Source organism: Papaver somniferum, chromosome 3 (assembly GCF_003573695.1).
Source record: "Papaver somniferum cultivar HN1 chromosome 3, ASM357369v1, whole genome shotgun sequence".
Classification (NCBI taxonomy): Eukaryota; Viridiplantae; Streptophyta; class Magnoliopsida; order Ranunculales; family Papaveraceae; genus Papaver; species Papaver somniferum.
The window spans coordinates 40,245,229-40,263,563 of record NC_039360.1 but is presented as its reverse complement, the minus strand read 5'-3'; the positions used below and the strand labels follow the sequence as shown (position 1 = coordinate 40,263,563).

At 38.8% G+C, this 18,335-nt stretch overlaps 3 protein-coding genes across 4 annotated transcripts; 2 read left to right on the top strand and 1 right to left on the bottom strand.

Moving 5' to 3' along the window:
* Positions 1–1,873: 1,873 nt before the first annotated feature.
* Positions 1,874–10,267, top strand: LOC113355948 (FIP1[V]-like protein). The gene is made up of 9 exons (XM_026598937.1): positions 1,874–2,954; positions 4,214–4,446; positions 5,164–5,290; positions 5,370–5,438; positions 5,554–5,700; positions 5,921–6,022; positions 6,123–6,319; positions 6,507–8,142; positions 8,955–10,267. Exons 1-9 carry the CDS (start codon positions 2,040–2,042, stop codon positions 9,561–9,563), a joined length of 4,035 nt encoding a protein of 1,344 aa, XP_026454722.1. The 5' UTR covers positions 1,874–2,039; the 3' UTR covers positions 9,564–10,267.
* Positions 10,268–10,482: 215 nt separating this feature from the next.
* On the bottom strand, positions 10,483–15,915 carry LOC113355946 (3-hydroxyisobutyryl-CoA hydrolase-like protein 2, mitochondrial). The gene is made up of 12 exons (XM_026598934.1): positions 15,752–15,915; positions 15,451–15,664; positions 14,801–14,880; positions 13,825–13,908; positions 13,498–13,582; positions 12,905–12,990; positions 12,701–12,822; positions 12,047–12,107; positions 11,535–11,636; positions 11,301–11,402; positions 11,160–11,201; positions 10,483–10,986 (listed from the first exon to the last, which is right to left on the bottom strand). Exons 1-12 carry the CDS (start codon positions 15,875–15,877, stop codon positions 10,867–10,869), a joined length of 1,224 nt encoding a protein of 407 aa, XP_026454719.1. The 5' UTR covers positions 15,878–15,915; the 3' UTR covers positions 10,483–10,866.
* Positions 15,916–16,071: 156 nt separating this feature from the next.
* On the top strand, positions 16,072–18,094 carry LOC113355947 (40S ribosomal protein S12-like). Of its 2 annotated transcripts, none has more exons than XM_026598935.1 (5): positions 16,072–16,149; positions 16,258–16,307; positions 17,065–17,362; positions 17,657–17,722; positions 17,828–18,094. In XM_026598935.1, the coding sequence occupies exons 2-5, from the start codon at positions 16,300–16,302 to the stop codon at positions 17,885–17,887; spliced, it is 432 nt and encodes a 143-aa protein (XP_026454720.1). In that variant the 5' UTR covers positions 16,072–16,149; positions 16,258–16,299; the 3' UTR covers positions 17,888–18,094. The 2 variants fall into 2 exon arrangements, with proteins under 2 accessions (XP_026454720.1, XP_026454721.1); XM_026598936.1 differs by having other exon boundaries at positions 16,096–16,155.
* The last annotated feature ends 241 nt before the right edge of the window (positions 18,095–18,335 follow it).

Genomic DNA, 18,335 nt, shown 5'->3' with positions numbered 1-18,335 from the left:
AATAACGATCCCTAACCTATGAAAAGAGAATTGCCCATCTTAAAATTGGCATCATGTCTTGCCATGCAATTTCTTAATCTCTGCAGAAAAATTAGAAAATCCATGCCAAGCTCACCAAAAGTGGAAAAGGTCAACACACCAAAACCATAACCGAGTGAAGTGCAAATATCCAAGTATTTATTGTTCTTGCGGGTGATAGCTGCAGAGATGGCATGACCTGGTATGAAGTTGCGAGTTCTAACATTAGTGAATGGAGAGACTCCTGTGACATCAAGACAAACATCTCTACCATCTTCCCAATTATAAACCATGATATCCGCAGAGCGAAGATCCTTGTTGTTGATGACGCCCAAAGAGACCTCTTTTCTAGCTACAACACCGGCCCTATATCACATATCTGCCAAAATATCTTTTACTAAATCATGTCTGAATTTAAGCCCAACCTCGCTAGCGCAATGAATGACGTGGTCGCCAAAGATATCCATAAGCTTGCCACAACAGGAACAGTTGCTGTCTTCCTCAAAGAGGAGTATGGCCAAACGGTATTGTAGGACAGAGCTAAACTGCTTATGCCCAACAGCCTGATTAAGGCCAGGTATAAGAATTGCCTTAAGGAAGTCCATGGCATGTTAATTACAATTATTATTATTACAAAATAGTAGTATGTTGTTGGAGCTTAGATTGTTAGGCTTCCAACTATTTAATGTGATATTCTTTATTTAACTAGAACGGGCCCCTAGCTCAGCTTGCCATCCTCGTTTCCCACAAGTTTCATGCGCTCTAGGAGGTCCCAGGTTCGAGCCATAAATGACATAATATTGCAGGAATTAACATGGATGGTAGAGTTAGCTTGCCCCCCTTGTGACACAATCTCAATCCCTCTCCCGCTTCGGCTCCCTTGGCTAGGTTACCCATGAGACTCGCTGGTAGGTTATCACGACAACCTGTTCAATTCATGTAGTAGTGCGTTGTTGGAGCTTAGCTTGTTAGGCTTTCAACCAGTTAACGTAATACTCTTTATCCAATAATAAAAAAAATAAAAATAAAAAATATTAATAATAATAATAATAATAATAATAAGAAGAACGGGCCCTAGCTCAGCTGGTTATCCCCGTTCCCCAAAGTTTCATACTCTTCAGGAGGTCCCAGGTTCGAGTCCCCAATGACGTAATGTTGCAGGAATTAATATGGACGGTAGAGTTAGCTTCCCCCGCTTGTGATACAATCTCAGCTCCCCCTCCCGCTTCGGCTCACTTGGCTAGGTTACCCATGAGGCTCGCTGGTAGGTTAGCACGACAACCTGTTGAATTCATGTAGTAGTGCGTTGTTGGATCTTAGCTTGTTAAACTTCCAACTAGTTAATGTAATACTCTTTATCCAATTACAAAAAAAACTATTCTAAAATTTATAAAAATAAATAAATAATAATAATAATAATAATAATCATAATACTCTTGGTTTTCTTAATAAAAGCTTTCCGACTCCCTTTCATAATAATAATAACAATAAGTACCTTAAAATGAGTCCGGAACACTTCCCAGCCAGTGTTGTCTTGTACGATATGTAAGAATGCAAGCTCAGTTAAATCGAAGCGTTGGAGAAGAGGATCACAGTAAACGCCATTATCATTCTATCGAGCAGGTTTGTAGGATAAGAATTTGCCGTTCCCACTAAAACAATCCCAGGATCACACATAAAAGATAACTTTTCGACTTAAAAATAATCGAAAAGTCAAAATTAGTTTGGAAACCTAATTTCAAAACGACTTATAAAGCAATAGAAAAAGTCTTTGCTTCGACTTCTGTTTCTAGGTAAGCAGAATCACTTCTGTTATTAGTTCCCAAACAGGGTTCAAACTAGTTACCACACGGATTTTTGTTCTAGTTCCGAAGTTGGGAAAGTTTTCTTAAGTAAAACAAAACGCACACTCAAAATAGAGTTTAAGAGGAGATACTACGCATCGCATAGACAGAAACCCTTAGGAGGTTACTCTTTCAGAAAACCCCTTCTTCTTCAATTTCCCCCAAATCTTCGTTATTATGTCTTTCATGGAAGACGAAGATGATGATTTCGGAGATCTCTATACAGATGTTCTTCTTCCTTTCACCACTCCCTCTTCTTCATCACAACCACCGCAACCACCACCACCACCGCAACCCCTTTCTTCCGATCTCAACAATGATGATGATAAAAAATCATACGGTGGTTCTTCCAATCCTAAATTGTCTATTTCTTCTGAAACCCTAGTTTCGGATCGAAATCATGGGGGTGAGAATTTTGTTCCAGAAGAAGTGGTAGTAACTAGGGTTTCACCCAAAGCAGATGCAAGTAGGGTTCTTGATTTTGGTGCATCTGTAAAATCAGAACCTTTTGTGAGTTATGAAATTGGCTATGATGTTCGAGTTGATGGAGATGATGATGAGAGTGGTGCCGTTGCTGGTGCTGGAGGAGAACTGAAAATTGAGAGGATGGATATGGATGGTGACGGTGATGGACAACCTATGATTCCTGGTTTGTCTTCATCTTCATCTCAATTTAATACTCCTGCTGCTCCTGGGGTCTTTCAGGATGAGGAAGAGGAGGGAGAACCTATGGAAGCTTCGAAAAGAGAGGAGGACGAATGGGATAGTGACAGTGATAGCGAAGATGATCTCAAGATAGTTCTTAATGAGGACGAGCATGACGGCATGAATGGGAAAGAACATGAGGGTGAAGAAGATGAAGATGGTCAAGATTTGGTTATTGTTGGTGGAGACGATCAGATTCATCAGCTTGGAGACGAACAAGAATTGGGCGAGGATGGGACTAAGCAGATGAGCGATGGCGTCGAAAGGAAGGAAATTGGCGAAGGAGGACCTAAAGCATTGAATGGTGGAGTCATGATGCCTAATGCTGGCGGGGTGAGACCAATGTATCCAAATCAAGGGTTTCATCCACATCATTCTCAGTTTAAGGTCAGTTTTACATCACTTGTAAAAGAAAAAAATCAAAAGAATGAAAAGTTATATATAGTAGTTATAAGCTGTTATTTGTTTTCTTGCACATCAATGGGAACTAGAGATGTAAATTGTGCCATTGTTGTGTTATAGTGTTGGACTTTCTAGCTCGGTAATTGTACAATGTAAATGTTCTACTTTATAGAAAAGGTTTTATAAATACACTGAATTTGCTTAATCCTTGTTTGTTGTTCGATTACAAGTGTTTGCAAAGCAATCTGTTCCAAGAGTTTGTAGAACAAGTTGTTGTCAGTGCGAGGAGTTGAAAGCCTAAATCCTTTTGGTTGTTATGTTAAGATTTGTCTTAATTCCACAGCTGATTTAGGTCTCTGATCACTAACTGTTTGTTTCAAACATCACCCAGCTGAAGTGGAGTTTGTTTGCCTACCAAGATTAGAGCTTAACCAAACAAAAATGTGATTTCTAATCTCAATGGACGATACAAGAACTTATCCAAAACTATGTTCTCAGTTGCTTAGATCTCTTTGCAAAGGAATCCTAGCTGACACCTCAGCTCATCAGCTCATGGTGCTCACTCAAAAAAATGCAGTTTGACTTAATGAAGTTATCTTTCTTTTTCTGTCTCACCTGGGCAGTGTGCTATGCAAGTTGAGGTCTATTTGATACACTATTTTTCGACAGAAACTGCCGAAAGATGCTTGAATGCTAGTAGACAGTGCTCTCCCAAACTGCAAGAAATAGTGAACAACCATTATATTGGGCTGTCTCTTCAATTTGTTGCACACTAAAGATAACTTTGTTAAGATGGTCCTAGGTGATTAGGATTAGCATACACTATTGTCATTTTAGACAATGTGGCTACATCCCAGAGACAGTAGCACATATTTATTTATTAATGTATAGTTGCGGGATATAGATAATTTAAGTACATCTCCAGGCAGTAAGTTTTGGTGCATGGAAATAAAGGTTAGAAAGTTAAACTTGTAATTGTCACACCAGAGTGAGTTGAGTCTAGGATCTTTGCATCTCACAGCTGCTCTGCTTATTTAGAACCTTGATTTTTAAGTTACCAAGCAGTGTTTATGCATCTAGTTCATATAATGCTAACTGAATTTCCTCTGCTGTGCTTACTGTTTCTGCATTTGAATGTTTCCAAACTCTTGTGTCAGTAACCCTTTTATGGCTTTTCTAAACTTTGATTGTTAATTATCAGTTAAACTAACCTTTTTTTTCTCTTTTTTTTTGTTTGGCATTAGTATGTAAGACCCGGTGCAGTAATGGTACCTGGTGGAGCTAATGTTGGTCCTGGAGGTCTCCAAAACCAAGTTCGCCCCCTTGGCAACATCGGCACTGTTCCTGGAGCTGGTAGAGGTGATTGGAGACCTATGGGGGTGAAGGGTGGTCCTCCCATGCAGAAAGGGTTTCAGGCAGGTTTTGGATTCCCTGGACAATTTGGAAGAGGACCGGAGTTCACACTTCCATCTCACAAGTAAGTTATTCCTGATACGTAGTACAAGCTCCATATGAATTGTGTCAATTGGCATACCTATTCATGAGAATATGCAGTTGTTGTAACTATCAGATAAGCATTTTCTTTCTCAATTGTTTTTCTCGGATACGAGTCTGTCCTGTTCCGTTTGGATACATTAACATCTTCCTTTCTCAGTTATCTTGTGATTTTGTTGGAGAGTATGAGATTCCCCAAGTAAAGATATCTGCTACTGTAACTTGCCTCCACGTCGGGATTCAATGTTTTATATATCTCTATCATACACAGTTTTGCACTTCCTGTTCAACTTCCAAATGGTTATACCATTTGAAAGTTATCTCCATTTGCGAAATGTCTCACTGGTCCTCATTTGCGAAGCTGGTAACATGTTTAGCTGCATTATTATGTCTTCCTGTAATCAGTCGGATTCTCTGTACTTATTTCTATGAATATTTCCACTGAAGTAACCATTGAATTGTAACAAAATCTAAAAAATGGAATTACCTACTTGCAAATTCTGCAATCGAGCAATGATGTGGATGTCATATGATATGCGTTTACATGAGACATATTAGGTTCAAGCTTAAGATTAGTCCTTAGTCATGCTAGTATAGTTGTTTAATTATACAATAACATTCATTATTTTTGCATATATTTTTTATATATCTGTGATTTGTCCCCACATGCTCTTTCCTAATCTTATGTTTCATGTTTCAGAACGGTATTTGATATTGACATTGATGGCATAGAGGAAAAGACATGGAGATATCCTGGTGTTGATATATCTGATTTTTTCAATTTTGGATTGAACGAGGAGGCCTGGAAAGATTACTGCAAACAGCTGGCAAGTTTTTTGCTTTGTAGCTTACATGAATTAACCAATCTTCGTATCACCATGTGAGGCTAATGTCGAGATTGTGCAGGGGCAACTACGTCTGGAAGCTACCATGCAGTCCAAAATCCGGGTGTATGAAAGTGGGCGATCCGTGCAGGTAGTGAGAAGTGGCTGCTTTTTTATTTCTCTTAGTTTTTTGAATTATGGCGATTACTTGTCAAAAGAGGGAGATAGTGAGTACAATCATAAGTGTACTTTCTGTATTCTTTCAGGACTACGATCCGGATCTGCCTCCCGAACTTGCTCTTGCAGCTGGTGGTCAAGATACTGTTGAAAATTTGAATCCTGGAAAGATAGATGGTGGACAAGGTGATTTAACTGGCCAAGGAAGAGGAGCTGCACATGCACGGCCGATGATGGTAGGTTTAGCTGTTTTTTTCTTGTCTAGCCAATTGGATTTTTCTTAGACAACTGACATATCTTGGATATTTTGTGTCTTCATGGTGAACCTTAATTTATCTCTCTTCTCCTTTACTCTTTCCTATTGCATTCCGTAATTACCACGTGCTCTTCTACATCTTCTTTGAGTTGTATCTCCGTGATCCTTACACGTTAGTATGCTGCTTATTTTTTTACCAGCCACCAGGGAGGGCAATTCAAGTGGAAGGTGGTTATGGTGAGCGTCTTCCATCCGCAGAAACCAGACCACAGCGAGCCCGTGATACCGATTCAGTCATAGAGGTACAAACACTCTTTTTGTTTTTTATACTGCAATATTCTATGGTTTCAGAGTCTTAATCTGCATGGGCGATGATCTGATTAAAGTTTCTTGGGTGAACAGATCGTGTTGCAGGGCTCCGTGGATGATGATTTATCCACTGATAACGGTAATGATGAGCAACTTGGGGTGCAAGGAGAGGATCTTAAAGGGGACCACGAGACTGAAGAGGATATGGCTGAACAGCCTGATAATGAATCTTATGAAGGTCATAACCCTGTCTATCCTACAGGGGCTTTTGGCTTGCCTCATGAAGGAAGGTAATGTAATTGTCCCTGGCTTGGATACCTGTAAAAGCTATGCTGCATTTCCTTCCAGTTCCTCACGTTCAATCAAAAAAAAAAAAATCTGCTGCTTTTTAGTTGTATACTTGGCATAATTCAAATACTTAAGAAACTATAGCCTTTGAGTGGTAATAAACACTTTATGTACTTCTCCAATTTTCAGGCGGCCACAGGGGGACGTACGTGTCAACTCTAATCATGCTGCTGTAGGTAGCAAATCCTATGATACAAGTAAGGGAAAATCAAGTAGAAGCAGTGATGGAAATCAGACCCCAGAGTCATCATCTCATGTTCAAGTTGATGGTGCGAGGGGTTCGGTTTCAGAACATAAAGATGATTTGCATAATGAACTTGCTACAGCTGACAGCAGTGTTAGGATAGATGAGGATGAAATGAGTAGGGATGTGACACTTACAGATGATGCTACTGGAGATGGACAAATTATCTCTAAAGCTGATCAACCTGCAGTGATGGATATTGACGAGGGGTATGACCTAATGCCAACACGCAGCAGTGACAACAGCAAAGCAAGATCAGGGGGCAGCAGGGATTATCAAAAGAAGCGTGAAACTGGTGAGGAAGAAGTCGTTCAAGAGGCACGTTCTAGACGAACGGGTGAGATAAGAAGACGTCGCGATGAAGATGAAAATAGCTTCCGAAAGAGAGGTAGTACTGACAGAGATGGTAGGCTAGATGTTGGGAGAAACCTCATGCCTGTAAAAGTCAGAGAAGATTCTCATCACCCCAGTAGAGAATCTTACCCTAATCCTGCACATCAATTGCATCCAAAGATCACAGACTTTGAAATGCGGAGGGATGGTAGTTCTGTTGGAGCTCGGCAAAGAAGAGATGACGAGACACATGCGAGAAGGGTAAGAGATGAAGAGACAAGAAAGCGAGAGCGTGTTGAGGAAATTGGGTCCAGGCACGGGAGTAAGGCTCGTGAAAGTGAAAGTAATGAAAGAGAGGAGCATCATCATCACTCAAGGAAACGTTTGGAAAATAGTGAATGGAGGGGACGCCCTGAAAAGATTGTGGGGCATAGCCAGAGGGATAGGGATGATTACATGATGAATAGGCTCGAAAGCTTGAACGATCCTCCCACTAAAAGAAGAAAGGATGAGGAGTACCCAAGGAGGGAACAAGCTGAGAAAGAAGAATACTTACATGGGTTCAGAACTAGAGAAGGCAGCAGTAGAAGAAACCGGGAGCCTGATGATTTTATGGAACATAGGAAAGATGATAGGCTGAGATTAAGGGAGAAGCTCGATGACCCACATCTCCTTAGGCACAGGGATGAGAGTTGGCGGCTGAGGGAGAGGGATGAATGGCAGAGGCTTAAACAGCCACATGAGGACATATTTCCAAATCGAGAAAGAGAAGAAATCAGGGGTTCAGTTAGGAGTTCGCGTGGAACAGAGGACAAACATATGATGGGTAATGCAAGGATTAAGGATGAGTCTAGAGTCGTAGGTTTTGAAAAAGACTACCCGTTCAAAGATAAAAAGCGGCTGAACGAACAATCTAAGCGAAGAGAGAGAGAAGAGGATGCCACTCTTTTACAGCACAGGGGACGTGAAGATGTCTTTGCAAGTGAAAATTATGCCCACAATGAGGACAGGAACCCTAGGCATGAAAGGTCAAGCAAAAATGGTGATCATTCTATCGATAATAGGCAATGGTCGAACAAGGAGAGACCGAAAGATATCCCAAGGAGTAAAGAATCTGAACTAGGCGATCAAAATACTGCACGCAGCAAAAGGAAGCAAGAAGAATCTAGTGCTCACCGATATGTGAAGGTGTGATTCATTTCTCTGTACAAATATCATGCAATCTTTGAACCAAGAAAAAAGAATCCTTAACAAAGTAGAAAGTTGCTCTGACCACCCTTATATTCATGCTTTCCAATATCTGAACTCAATTTATAAGGTCTGTCTCCCCTTTTATATGCAATTTATCTTCAATGATCAGAAGGTAAACAGGAATGAGATTCTCTTAGGATCTTTTCTATAGATTCCGTTTTAATATGGTCTTGATGGATTGCGGTATCTTCTACTTGCTTTGATTTCCCTAAATAATTATTTGATCAAGTATGTTTTTGTTTCTTCAAGTCTTGATGCAAACAGCAACTAGTGTTTATTTTTTGTAATCGCTGGGATTTCTGTGCTCGAGTATCGGTAAGTCTATTTCCTTCCCTTCTACTTTTCTTGTAGAAGTTGATTGATGAACTTGAACTGTTCCCCCCTTTTTGGGGAGATAACTTACCAGATCATTTCCTGTTAGATTGAAGAAGCATCTATTGTGGAGATCTTTTACGATGCAAATTGGTTATTGGTCATCTGACCTCTATACTTCATAGTTAATATTAGTACTGACTGCTTTGGAGGGAATAATCACCATAACCCTTCAGTACATGTCGTTTGATTTGTTTGCATATTTTTGAGTCAGTGCTTCAATTGCTTGTTTTTTCGCTTTGTAGTTCTTCCCTTTGATGTCTCAACGCTCTTTTTTCCTGACTGCATCCCTCTTGATTGCGAATTAGCCAGCCAGTAAGCTCTGGATGTTGATTTTTGTATTTTCCTTTGAAACTGAGTTTCTTACGATTGTGCAGGTTGGCAAAGGTGCCAGTGAGCAGGAAAGTGGTAACATCCCCACAGAATCACGTGCTTCTGGGCAGTCGAGGACAGTTTCTTCCTCGCTCTCCAAGAAGAATCACAAGGAGCTTGAACCCCCTGTGCAACACAACTCTAGAAACCACCGGCAAGATGCTTCCTCAGATGATGAACGTCAGAATTCGAGGAGACGAGTTTCCAAGCAAGATAGTTCAATGAATGAGAAAGAGAGGACACGCAGTACCAACACAAAGACCAAGGAGGCAAACAAGAAGAACATCAAGAATGATACAGCTTCTTTAGCTAGTGACCAACCAGATGAACTGGTTAAGAAAGTCGAGACAGGTGATAATCAACATCCCCCAAATGAGGAAAAAGCTGCGGGAGAGTCTGAAAGAAATGGAGATGACCGCAGCCACCTTGATACAGTAGCAAAACTGAAGAAACGAAGTGAGCGATTCAAGCTTCCACTGACAAGTGAAAAAGATGCTACTGGAAACAGAAAGACAGATGCTGAAGTGGTTACTACCCAGAACGAGACCGTGGCTGATGAAGCTGGGATCAAACCAGAGAGGCCAGCTCGGAAGCGTAGGTGGACTGGTAGCTAAATGTGAGACTCAGTTGTTGGAGAGGATGTTGGCAACGTCTGTTTCTATTTTGTGTGGATTTGGCTGGGCCTTTTGCTATAATCAGCATGACCTGATTAGCGCCTTAGTGTCGGATCACATCATGTTATTCTGCATCCTGGCTGCTCTAATCTTTTGGTTTCAGCATCGTTTTATTTTCTTAATACTCAGGCTGCTATATATGCATCTTTATAACACATGTATGATGAGAAACTGTAACATTGAACACGTAAATGGTTGTCTTAGTGACTTATTTTTGTACTGTGAGAGAACGGGATCGTGTCTGATACCCATTGAAAACATTATTGTTGTTGTGATTGTTCAGAAGAAATCTGTCATGTGGCAGAACGGTTTCTCTTGGAGCATTCCGAGGCAGAGCAGAATTTGTGCCCTTGCAGGCAGGTAGTACAAGGTTTGTCAGAGGCAGAACTTAGGCACCTGGCCTTGTGAAATCAAGGATTTTTCGAGAGCTTACATCAGAGCAACAGGGAACTCGGTTTAACCAATTTTATATCTAGTGTATTATTATGTTGAGTTTATCTACTTTTTATCTTATTCTTGCCTCCATACATAGTTCAATTTTCTTTTTGTTGTCAACTATAAGTAGGTTACGGGGAAATCCCCTTGTATGTTGTAATTTAAAATATAATTATGGAATAATAAAAGGAAAATGGAAATTGTTGAAAGTTTACCTATAATGGCAGCCTCTAGTCTGTCAAGTGGGGGTGGAAGTTTAATTAGGACGAAAAGTAAATTTAAATTGCCTGGTTTCAGTAGAAGTTTAAATGGTAAACCATGATGCATATAATAACAGTAGTTCATCCTCATCTCTGACTGTAAAAACCTGTAGTGCAATCTCTGACTGTAAAAACCTGTAGTGCAACAGACCTGTACAAGTAAATTTAACTTCAAACCAAGATTTGCATTTCGTCAGGTAAAGACCTGGCAAGGGGAACTGCTTACAGATTGGCATAAAACATCTTACAAGAGGCATGTTATTATTCACTTCCAGTTCTCTGTAGCAGTATTTAATCAACCCGCTCCATCTCTGTTTCATATCATAGCACTTCAATTACACAACATCCTCTAAAGGCCTAACCCAACCTTGATCACGTTTTGACATGATAACTGGCAAATTTTTTTGAAGTGTAAGAAGATTCCTAACAAAATTTGTCAATTTCATAAATACAACAAAAATCCGTCACCACCCTAGTATCTCCAAAACACCGAAAAAGTCACTTCCACAACAGTGAAAGATGGGATGTTGCAGGATTTGCTGATTGCATCATATGTAGGGTTCTCGTACTGACGTGGGTAACTCCAGTTCAGGTTCGAAGTCACCTAGTGGGTTAAAATAACTGTCCACCATGTCTCTGGATACGTCCTTCAAACTTGGAGGATCCCACTGCAAGCATCCATGTAGTATTTGTTGGTTGCATAATAAAAACAAAAAAAACAAAGTCTATTTGGTATATATATTCATTAGTAATAATCACAACTCCACAAGATATACACATAAACCTAAAGAAAGAAACAACAATAAGAAAGCATATTAGAGACTGGAGATTTAATGAGTACCTTTGGCGTATAATCTTTATCCACTAAACGTGCACGAACACCCTAAAGAGAAGTTGATGAAAGCAATGATTATTTAACTATAACAAAGAGGTCCTCCATCAGAAACATCGGTCACACATAACAGGAAAATAATAAATATACCTCAGAGAAGTCGTTGGAGAACTGTCCGGAAATAACTTTTAGAGACGTCCGATACTCACGAGCTAGGCATTTGTCTAGAGTCTGGAACCTACCTTCTCGCACCTTTGAAGAGAAAAAAGATCAGACGGAACTTAGTTTAATCGTTAAAGTTGTTTAAGGTTACAAAGTGAATACCAAGAATAAAAATAAGAAAAGAAAAAAAAGAGAGATTATTGTATTACGTATTATACTCACAGATCTTAGAGAGACTTTTAAGCTTAGTGGCGAAGCTGCTTTCAATTTCTTAAGTGTTCTTGTATACCATTCATCATGAGTGGTTAAAGATGCCTCGTTCTCCTGAGTAACACAGGTTATCATCAAACACCCACATGTAAGGGTCTCAACTGATTTTAGAAGTTTCCTGAGCTTATTAGAGCAAGATAAATAATAATGAGGGTGCAATGGTTACTTTGAACCCACTACGCAGTATTTGTTTAGTGGAAATCAAAATGGCCATAGAACTTGGCAAATCTCGCAAGTTAGGATCCAAAATGTTCCCCATGTTAATTTGAACCCACTACGCAGTATCTGTCTCAGACTGACCAAAGCACAATTTCATTGTACAAAACCTTTCTCTTCATTGAAGTTACTGAATATCTATTTTACTCCATGAAAGGAAATGAAAAAAAAGAACGAGAAAAGAACGTAAAAGTAGTAAATGAAAATAAAATTAACACTGTGTAAACATTACATGAAACTATACTTACCAAGGCCTCAATAATTTCCTCAACTGTATCCTGGCCAAAACATGTATCAATTATCTCCATCCTGAATAATGATCAAGGAACAGTATTAAACTTAATGAGATAGAACACTACACGGCACTCTATTTTCCTGCCCAACTTAGAAAAGAGAGGGGACAGTGTCAACAAATGTTGGTTTGAGTAACTATATTATAAGGGTGCACACCCAATGTTCATACATATCCAACAGTTAAAGGAAGCAAGATTACATCAGATGTTTCTGTTTTTGCAGTTCACTTGGCATCAGTGTAGTACATTAAAGGAACCACTATCTCTAGTTCATTAGAATCTTAATCCGAAGGCTTACAATGACTAATGAAGCAACAGAAGCACACCCAAATGACATTACAAGTAACCACAGTGTATATGGGTATAACACAGTTGTACACTAAGAGAATACTGGCTTGAATAGGGTTCCATTACACATACTCCACACCAAGATTTTCTCATTGCTGACCTTCGAGCAATAATATTAATATCCTATTCTCAGATTTTCTCTACTCCAGAGCAAGTTACAGATCAAGCTGCAGGGATGTGTTCATGTCTATGTGAATGTTTACATCCTACTGCCTGACAGGAAAGTTGAGGAAAAGTAGCAGTGATAGAAAGAAACAATACCTACGAAGGACACTCTCTTTATTTGGATAGACAATATCACCATACTGCTCAAGAGATGAGTTAATGACAGAAGAATCATCTGTAATCAATTTAGCGAGTCGGTCTTCAATCCAGGCAAGTCTCTGCGTGAGAAAGATAATCACTACAAATTGTCCACAGCATATAGGAGGAATCTCGCGAAAGAAAGATCCTAACGAAACAAACCTCATTAAATATATAATGTGTAGCTAGCCCACAAGCAATCATATCTACCCCATTTAGTCTCCCCCCAGTTAAAGCCAAGTACTCCCCTGCATTTTGAACATAGATATAAACTTGATCATAATTTCGCAAACCAACGGGTAAGAAAAAGATCACTAAACAGTCAATAAATATCTTTATGGTTTTGGCCATGTGTGCACCCCAAGAGTGGGTGAGAGGACACAACATTACCCAAGTCGATTTCCAAACAATGAAAATACCTTCCACTAGAATGTTTACACACAGCTTTCAATAACTACCTATACTGAAATTAGTACTATGGCACTAACATCACCCATCAGAAATTCATGATTTAATTGCGAGCTGCAAACATCAAGTCCGACACAGTGAAACTGACGGTGACACTTCTCATCAGTTCTTCCTTCAGCCACTCCTGTGGTCCAATTTTGTTTAATCCTCTAGATTCAGACCCAATTTCTGATCGATTGAAGGTTGAGACGAGTAACAATTACACTTGCATAGATCAGAGCTACTACCAATCTTAACAGTTGACAACGCAGAAGAAATTGAAGTGACACTTTATAAACTCAACTTACCTAAATGACCAGGCAGTCTAGAAAGATAATAGGAACCCCCAGCATCAGGATGGAAACCAAGTTGGCATTCCGGAGTTGCGAACACCTAGAATTGTCCCAAAAGTGAGGAAATAAAATATATTAGCTAACGCAGAGAGGCTGAACCCTAATATATTCATTCATACAAATCGAAGAACTCAAAATATCAAAGAACTTCCTACAACCCTACATGCGGAAGAAATCTAACTAGAGTTTATATTCAAAAGAATGAATGAAGCATGAAGGTAAAATTTGTCAATTAATGGTAACTACAACTGAAGTAAATTACATGCAACAGCATGCACGTACAGTTTTATCAGTGACCAAGCGAAATGATCCGGGGAGTGAAACTCCAGCTCCAGCCCCCATGGTAATACCATCCATGATTGCAACCTGCACAGATGCCAGGTTATATAGTGCATTTACCGAACAAAATCTACGATAAATATGTAACAAATAACTCAAGTACAATTGACTTCTCAAAGAAAATAAGAGTATCATGACAAGCAAGGACACATGTGATAAGAAAATACAAAAATAGTATTGCATCATATAGCATGGAGTTCACATTGTGGACAGTAAGAGAAGATAAAATGCAAATGCATCATATCATAACAAGATAAACAGCTGAAGAACATATCTGGCAACACTTTTTGTAGTTGAAATAGCGCCCTTGTTTGGGCTAGTGACCATGTGATACCAGAAGCTCGGTGGGAGCATCTGGGGCTAGTGTGCTGGTAGGAATCCTAAAGTTCCTAGCTTCTTTTTCTTACTCTTACGTAGATGTGTTTCTTTTTTTTGTCCATGTCCACAAACGAAGACTCTGGAACATTCCAATCAGTTTTAAGCCTGAAGTGTGTTGATCTGTGTTATGTAATCAGTTCTCTATGCAGCCACTGGCAGTTTGAGTTCTTTAACATGTACCGCCCTAGTCATATTTCACGGTAGGGACATGGAGTTTTGACTTTTTACTCATTTAGTTCTATTGAGCCTGGACTTTGTTACTGTATCCATCAACCGGAAACTAAGTTCTCGACATTAACTAGTCTAGTGGAGGTAGCTGAAAATTTGAGCATCAAATTCCTCAACTTAGGCCTGCAACTCACTACAAGGAAAACGTATCTTTACCCTCCCTTTTTTGTTGGAACAATAACACTATTTCTCGAAGCAAATCAATCATATTGGGAGCATGGAAGGAAAGCAAGAAAGATACGCCAAAAAAAGGAGAAAAGATTACACTCCAAACTGTCAAATCTAGAGAACTTGAGAGTTGTAGATTACTCACGTGTGGCTTGACATACGTTCCCAGAAGATATACAAATCTATACAATATCCCGAAAAATTCCTTACAAGCTTGTACTTTCCCTGCACACAGTTTTGCATCGTTCAAAAGATCATCTAAAAAACAGTTGTATTATAATTGTTGTTCGACAAACACAATAAGTTTCTACATGACATCTACAAGACAAAACTTCTATTCACATTTTATATCACGTTGTCCCACTTACCTAGAACTGCAAACTCCATTAGTCCTAATTATTTTGATTTACGTTTCACATGGTGCCACTTATTTAAACCTGCAACCACCATAAGTCCTAATTACCATGATTCCCTTTGGTTTCCTTTTCATGTGATGCCACTTATTTAAAACTGCAAACTAAGTCCTAATTACCATGATTCCCATTTGTTAAGGTTTCATATCCAATCAGGTTTCCTCTTATGCACAAACAAAATAAATAAAAATACAATGCTTTTGTCATGGTTTCTCTTCTTACAAACCTGAACCCCATCCTCCCAAAACACTTCCCAAATCAGAAAAAATATATATACAGCACTAGACTGATGAAAAATGTTCCGGGCATCGAAAAATAAGACTAAATTTTCAGTCAAACCTATACATTTTAGCATTCAGAACCAAAAAAACCAACAATGTACCTTGATTAAGTAGTCTCGAGAGAGTAACGACATCTGAACCAGCAGAAAATGCTCTTCCTTTACCCTTCATGACAATGAAACCAATATCATAATTATCTTCCCAAGATTCATAAAGGTTTTTCAAACGAACAGCCATTGAAGTAGTGAGAGCATTAAGTGTTTCAGGTCTGTTAAGTATTGCAGCTCTTGATCTTGCTGATCCTTCCACCAATACCTATACATCATCACCACACACATAAATGAATCACCATTTTCCTAAACAAAAACACTGAAATTCAATTAAAAAAACCCCACAACAAACCTGGTTCTGGTAATCATCATCATGAGTGTTTAAGATTGGTTGAGCTGAAAAACATCTACTGTGATGATTATATCTATGAATTGAACTCCTTGCTGTTCTTTGCAAACATTTTGAAAGATGGTTCATCTTTGATTTGATAAAACCCTAACTCTGAAAAATGATACTAGCCTGGTACTCTCATTACGTTTTGTTCTTAAAATATGGGACCCACCTGGTTGGGGGTGTCAATGGAGTGTAAGTGAAATAGTTAAGATTAGGGGTATTATAGTCATTATGGTTCTTTTAGGGTTTACTCTTATAAACCCATATATTTGCTGCTACGCAGCAATGTTGTTTTTTCTTCTCTTAGACGAACAAAGAAAAGTTTTCTCTTTTCCGCCTCAAACAACCAATCTAAGGTTAGGGTTCGTATCCATCTGTACATTCAAGCTGACAGTCTTCTTATGATATGATGATAATATTAGTTCTGTGTTTCTGATCATTTTTTTGTTTGATTTTTTTCACAGCAACAAGGAGATTTTTGGATCTAAACACATTCAACTGAAAATATGTCAGGGTATGTGTATATATGTTCTCACTTGTGCTTGATTTTTCTTTGTTGATGTGATTTTTCGGATTTTAGTTCAAAGAGTTCATGGGTTTTAGTTACATTCAGATGTTTGGATAGTGTTTGGTGAAGTTATTTACTCTTGATAGATTTGGTATTAGATGATGAAAGAATTCTGGATTTCTAAGTTATGTATGTTTGATACCGTTTTAGTTGAGTAAAAGTCTTATCATGAGAAGACATTTTTACTTCATTGAGTTTATTTTTTCCATTTTGGGTCGCGATTTCTGTGTTGGTAGGTTCAATTATATAACCCTAAGAATGTTGTAGATGAGATTTGTGCGTGATTGATTGGTGTGTAATTGAGCATCTTACAACTATTTGGTTACAACTCTGGTGTTCTGTCTAGGTCTTGAGTGGGTAGGGGTAATTTTCATTGCTATTTGATGTGTTACTTGGGATATATATCTCAAGTGGCATGATAGGAAGTAAATTGGAACTCAATTAACATGATGAATTATGGATTTTCCTATAATTAGTTAAGCGCTTATCTTGATGGGTTTGGTTTTGTTTGTTCTGTTTGATTCCTGTGCACTTTGAGATGGCAATTCAATAATAATATTCAGTTTGACGTAGCTTCATAGACTAGAATGTATCTGTGGTTTCCTTATCTTGCTATGCCTTTTAGCTAACAATATTATATATTACTTGGATGTAGTTTGTGTTTAATTCTAATTCACTTACCTATTTTTTACTTCATTCACAGAGAAGAAGCTGTTGCTACACCAGTCCCAGTTGAGGCAGCAGCCCCAACTCTAGGTGAGCCCATGGACATCATGACCGCACTCCAGCTAGTATTGAAGAAGTCACTTGCTCATGATGGTCTCTCTAAAGGTCTCCATGAGGGTGCAAAGGTCATTGAAAAGCATGCTGCCCAGCTCTGTGTGCTTGCCGAGGACTGCAATCAGGTTGATTACGTCAAACTTGTCAAAGCTCTATGTGCTGACCACAACGTCTCTTTGATCACTGTTCCAAGTGCAAAAACTCTTGGAGAATGGGCTGGTGTAAGTACAAACTGCCATTTTCCTTCTAAGTATTCGGCATCCATGAACTTTTGCCTGGCAATGTTTAAATAGGCCTGTAGTTGCTGATATCATCTTTCTTACCCTTGAGGGAAAATAGACCCAAGTAGGCTGTAAAGATAATGTGCCACGTAGCTTTTCTATTTCACTTAAAGACACCATAGTATTAACATGTAGGGAGTATCACCTCGTAGCAACCTCCACTAACTTGATTTTAACAATAACCTCCACTAATTCTGATAGTCTTTAATTTTGTTTTGTATTCTTGCTGTACAGTTGTGCAAAATTGACTCAGAAGGAAAAGCCAGGAAGGTTGTTGGTTGCTCCATGGTTGTCGTTAAGGTAACTATTGAAAACGACATTGCTTGTTATGTTTATGCCTATGGTATTTGTATTTCAGTGCTGGCTTTAAATTTCAGTGTTTAACTCCATATAATGGCTTTGCAGGATTACGGTGAGGAGTCTGAAGGCCTTCACATTGTCCAGGAGTACGTTAAGTCCCATTAATTAGATGTTTTAAATTGAATTGAATGGAGAAAAACTTGTTACATTTAGGAAGTTTTGGATATTTGTTGTTTTAATACTTCTATGTTAGAGTAGAACTATTGTTCCTCAAGTATTTGGGTTGGATTCAATGTTTCTCTATTTGGTATTAAGGGTTACTGTTAATCTACTTCCCCCTTTTCTAATCTAATACTTTATTTGTGTGGATTATATTCGTGTTTTCCGCCACGAGACTTTCAATTATGCATGGTAAACTGAATTTTCAGACTGTTCAGCCACATTCGGTTGAAAGATTAGAAAAGGCTTCTTAGCTTTGATATCTGGTTTTGGGATCTATAACCATAATTGCCATTGGTTTTCAAGTTGTTATCACTTGTGCTTTCTATCTTGTTACTGTGCTTATGCTTTTTATTTCTGGCATAAACATCAGATGAAATCATCATTTGCGTTT

What these genes read in the sequence shown, in the direction of transcription:
- LOC113355948 (XM_026598937.1), top strand. Translation starts at nt 2,040, where the DNA reads ATGTCTTTCATGGAAGACGAAGATGATGATTTCGGAGATCTCTATACA. An exon ending in CACATGCACGGCCGATGATG is followed by an intron (nt 5,701 to 5,920) that starts GTAGGTTTAGCT and finishes TTTTTTTACCAG; the next exon opens with CCACCAGGGAGGGCAATTCA. An exon ending in ATACCGATTCAGTCATAGAG is followed by an intron (nt 6,023 to 6,122) that starts GTACAAACACTC and finishes TTGGGTGAACAG; the next exon opens with ATCGTGTTGCAGGGCTCCGT.
- LOC113355947 (XM_026598935.1), top strand. An exon ending in CTCTTGGAGAATGGGCTGGT is followed by an intron (nt 17,363 to 17,656) that starts GTAAGTACAAAC and finishes CTTGCTGTACAG; the next exon opens with TTGTGCAAAATTGACTCAGA. An exon ending in GCTCCATGGTTGTCGTTAAG is followed by an intron (nt 17,723 to 17,827) that starts GTAACTATTGAA and finishes ATGGCTTTGCAG; the next exon opens with GATTACGGTGAGGAGTCTGA.
- LOC113355946 (XM_026598934.1), bottom strand. Translation starts at nt 15,877, where the DNA reads ATGAACCATCTTTCAAAATGTTTGCAAAGAACAGCAAGGAGTTCAATT. An exon ending in TAGACTGCCTGGTCATTTAG is followed by an intron (nt 12,991 to 13,497) that starts GTAAGTTGAGTT and finishes TTCAAAATGCAG; the next exon opens with GGGAGTACTTGGCTTTAACT. An exon ending in AAAGAGAGTGTCCTTCGTAG is followed by an intron (nt 12,108 to 12,700) that starts GTATTGTTTCTT and finishes ATCATTATTCAG; the next exon opens with GATGGAGATAATTGATACAT.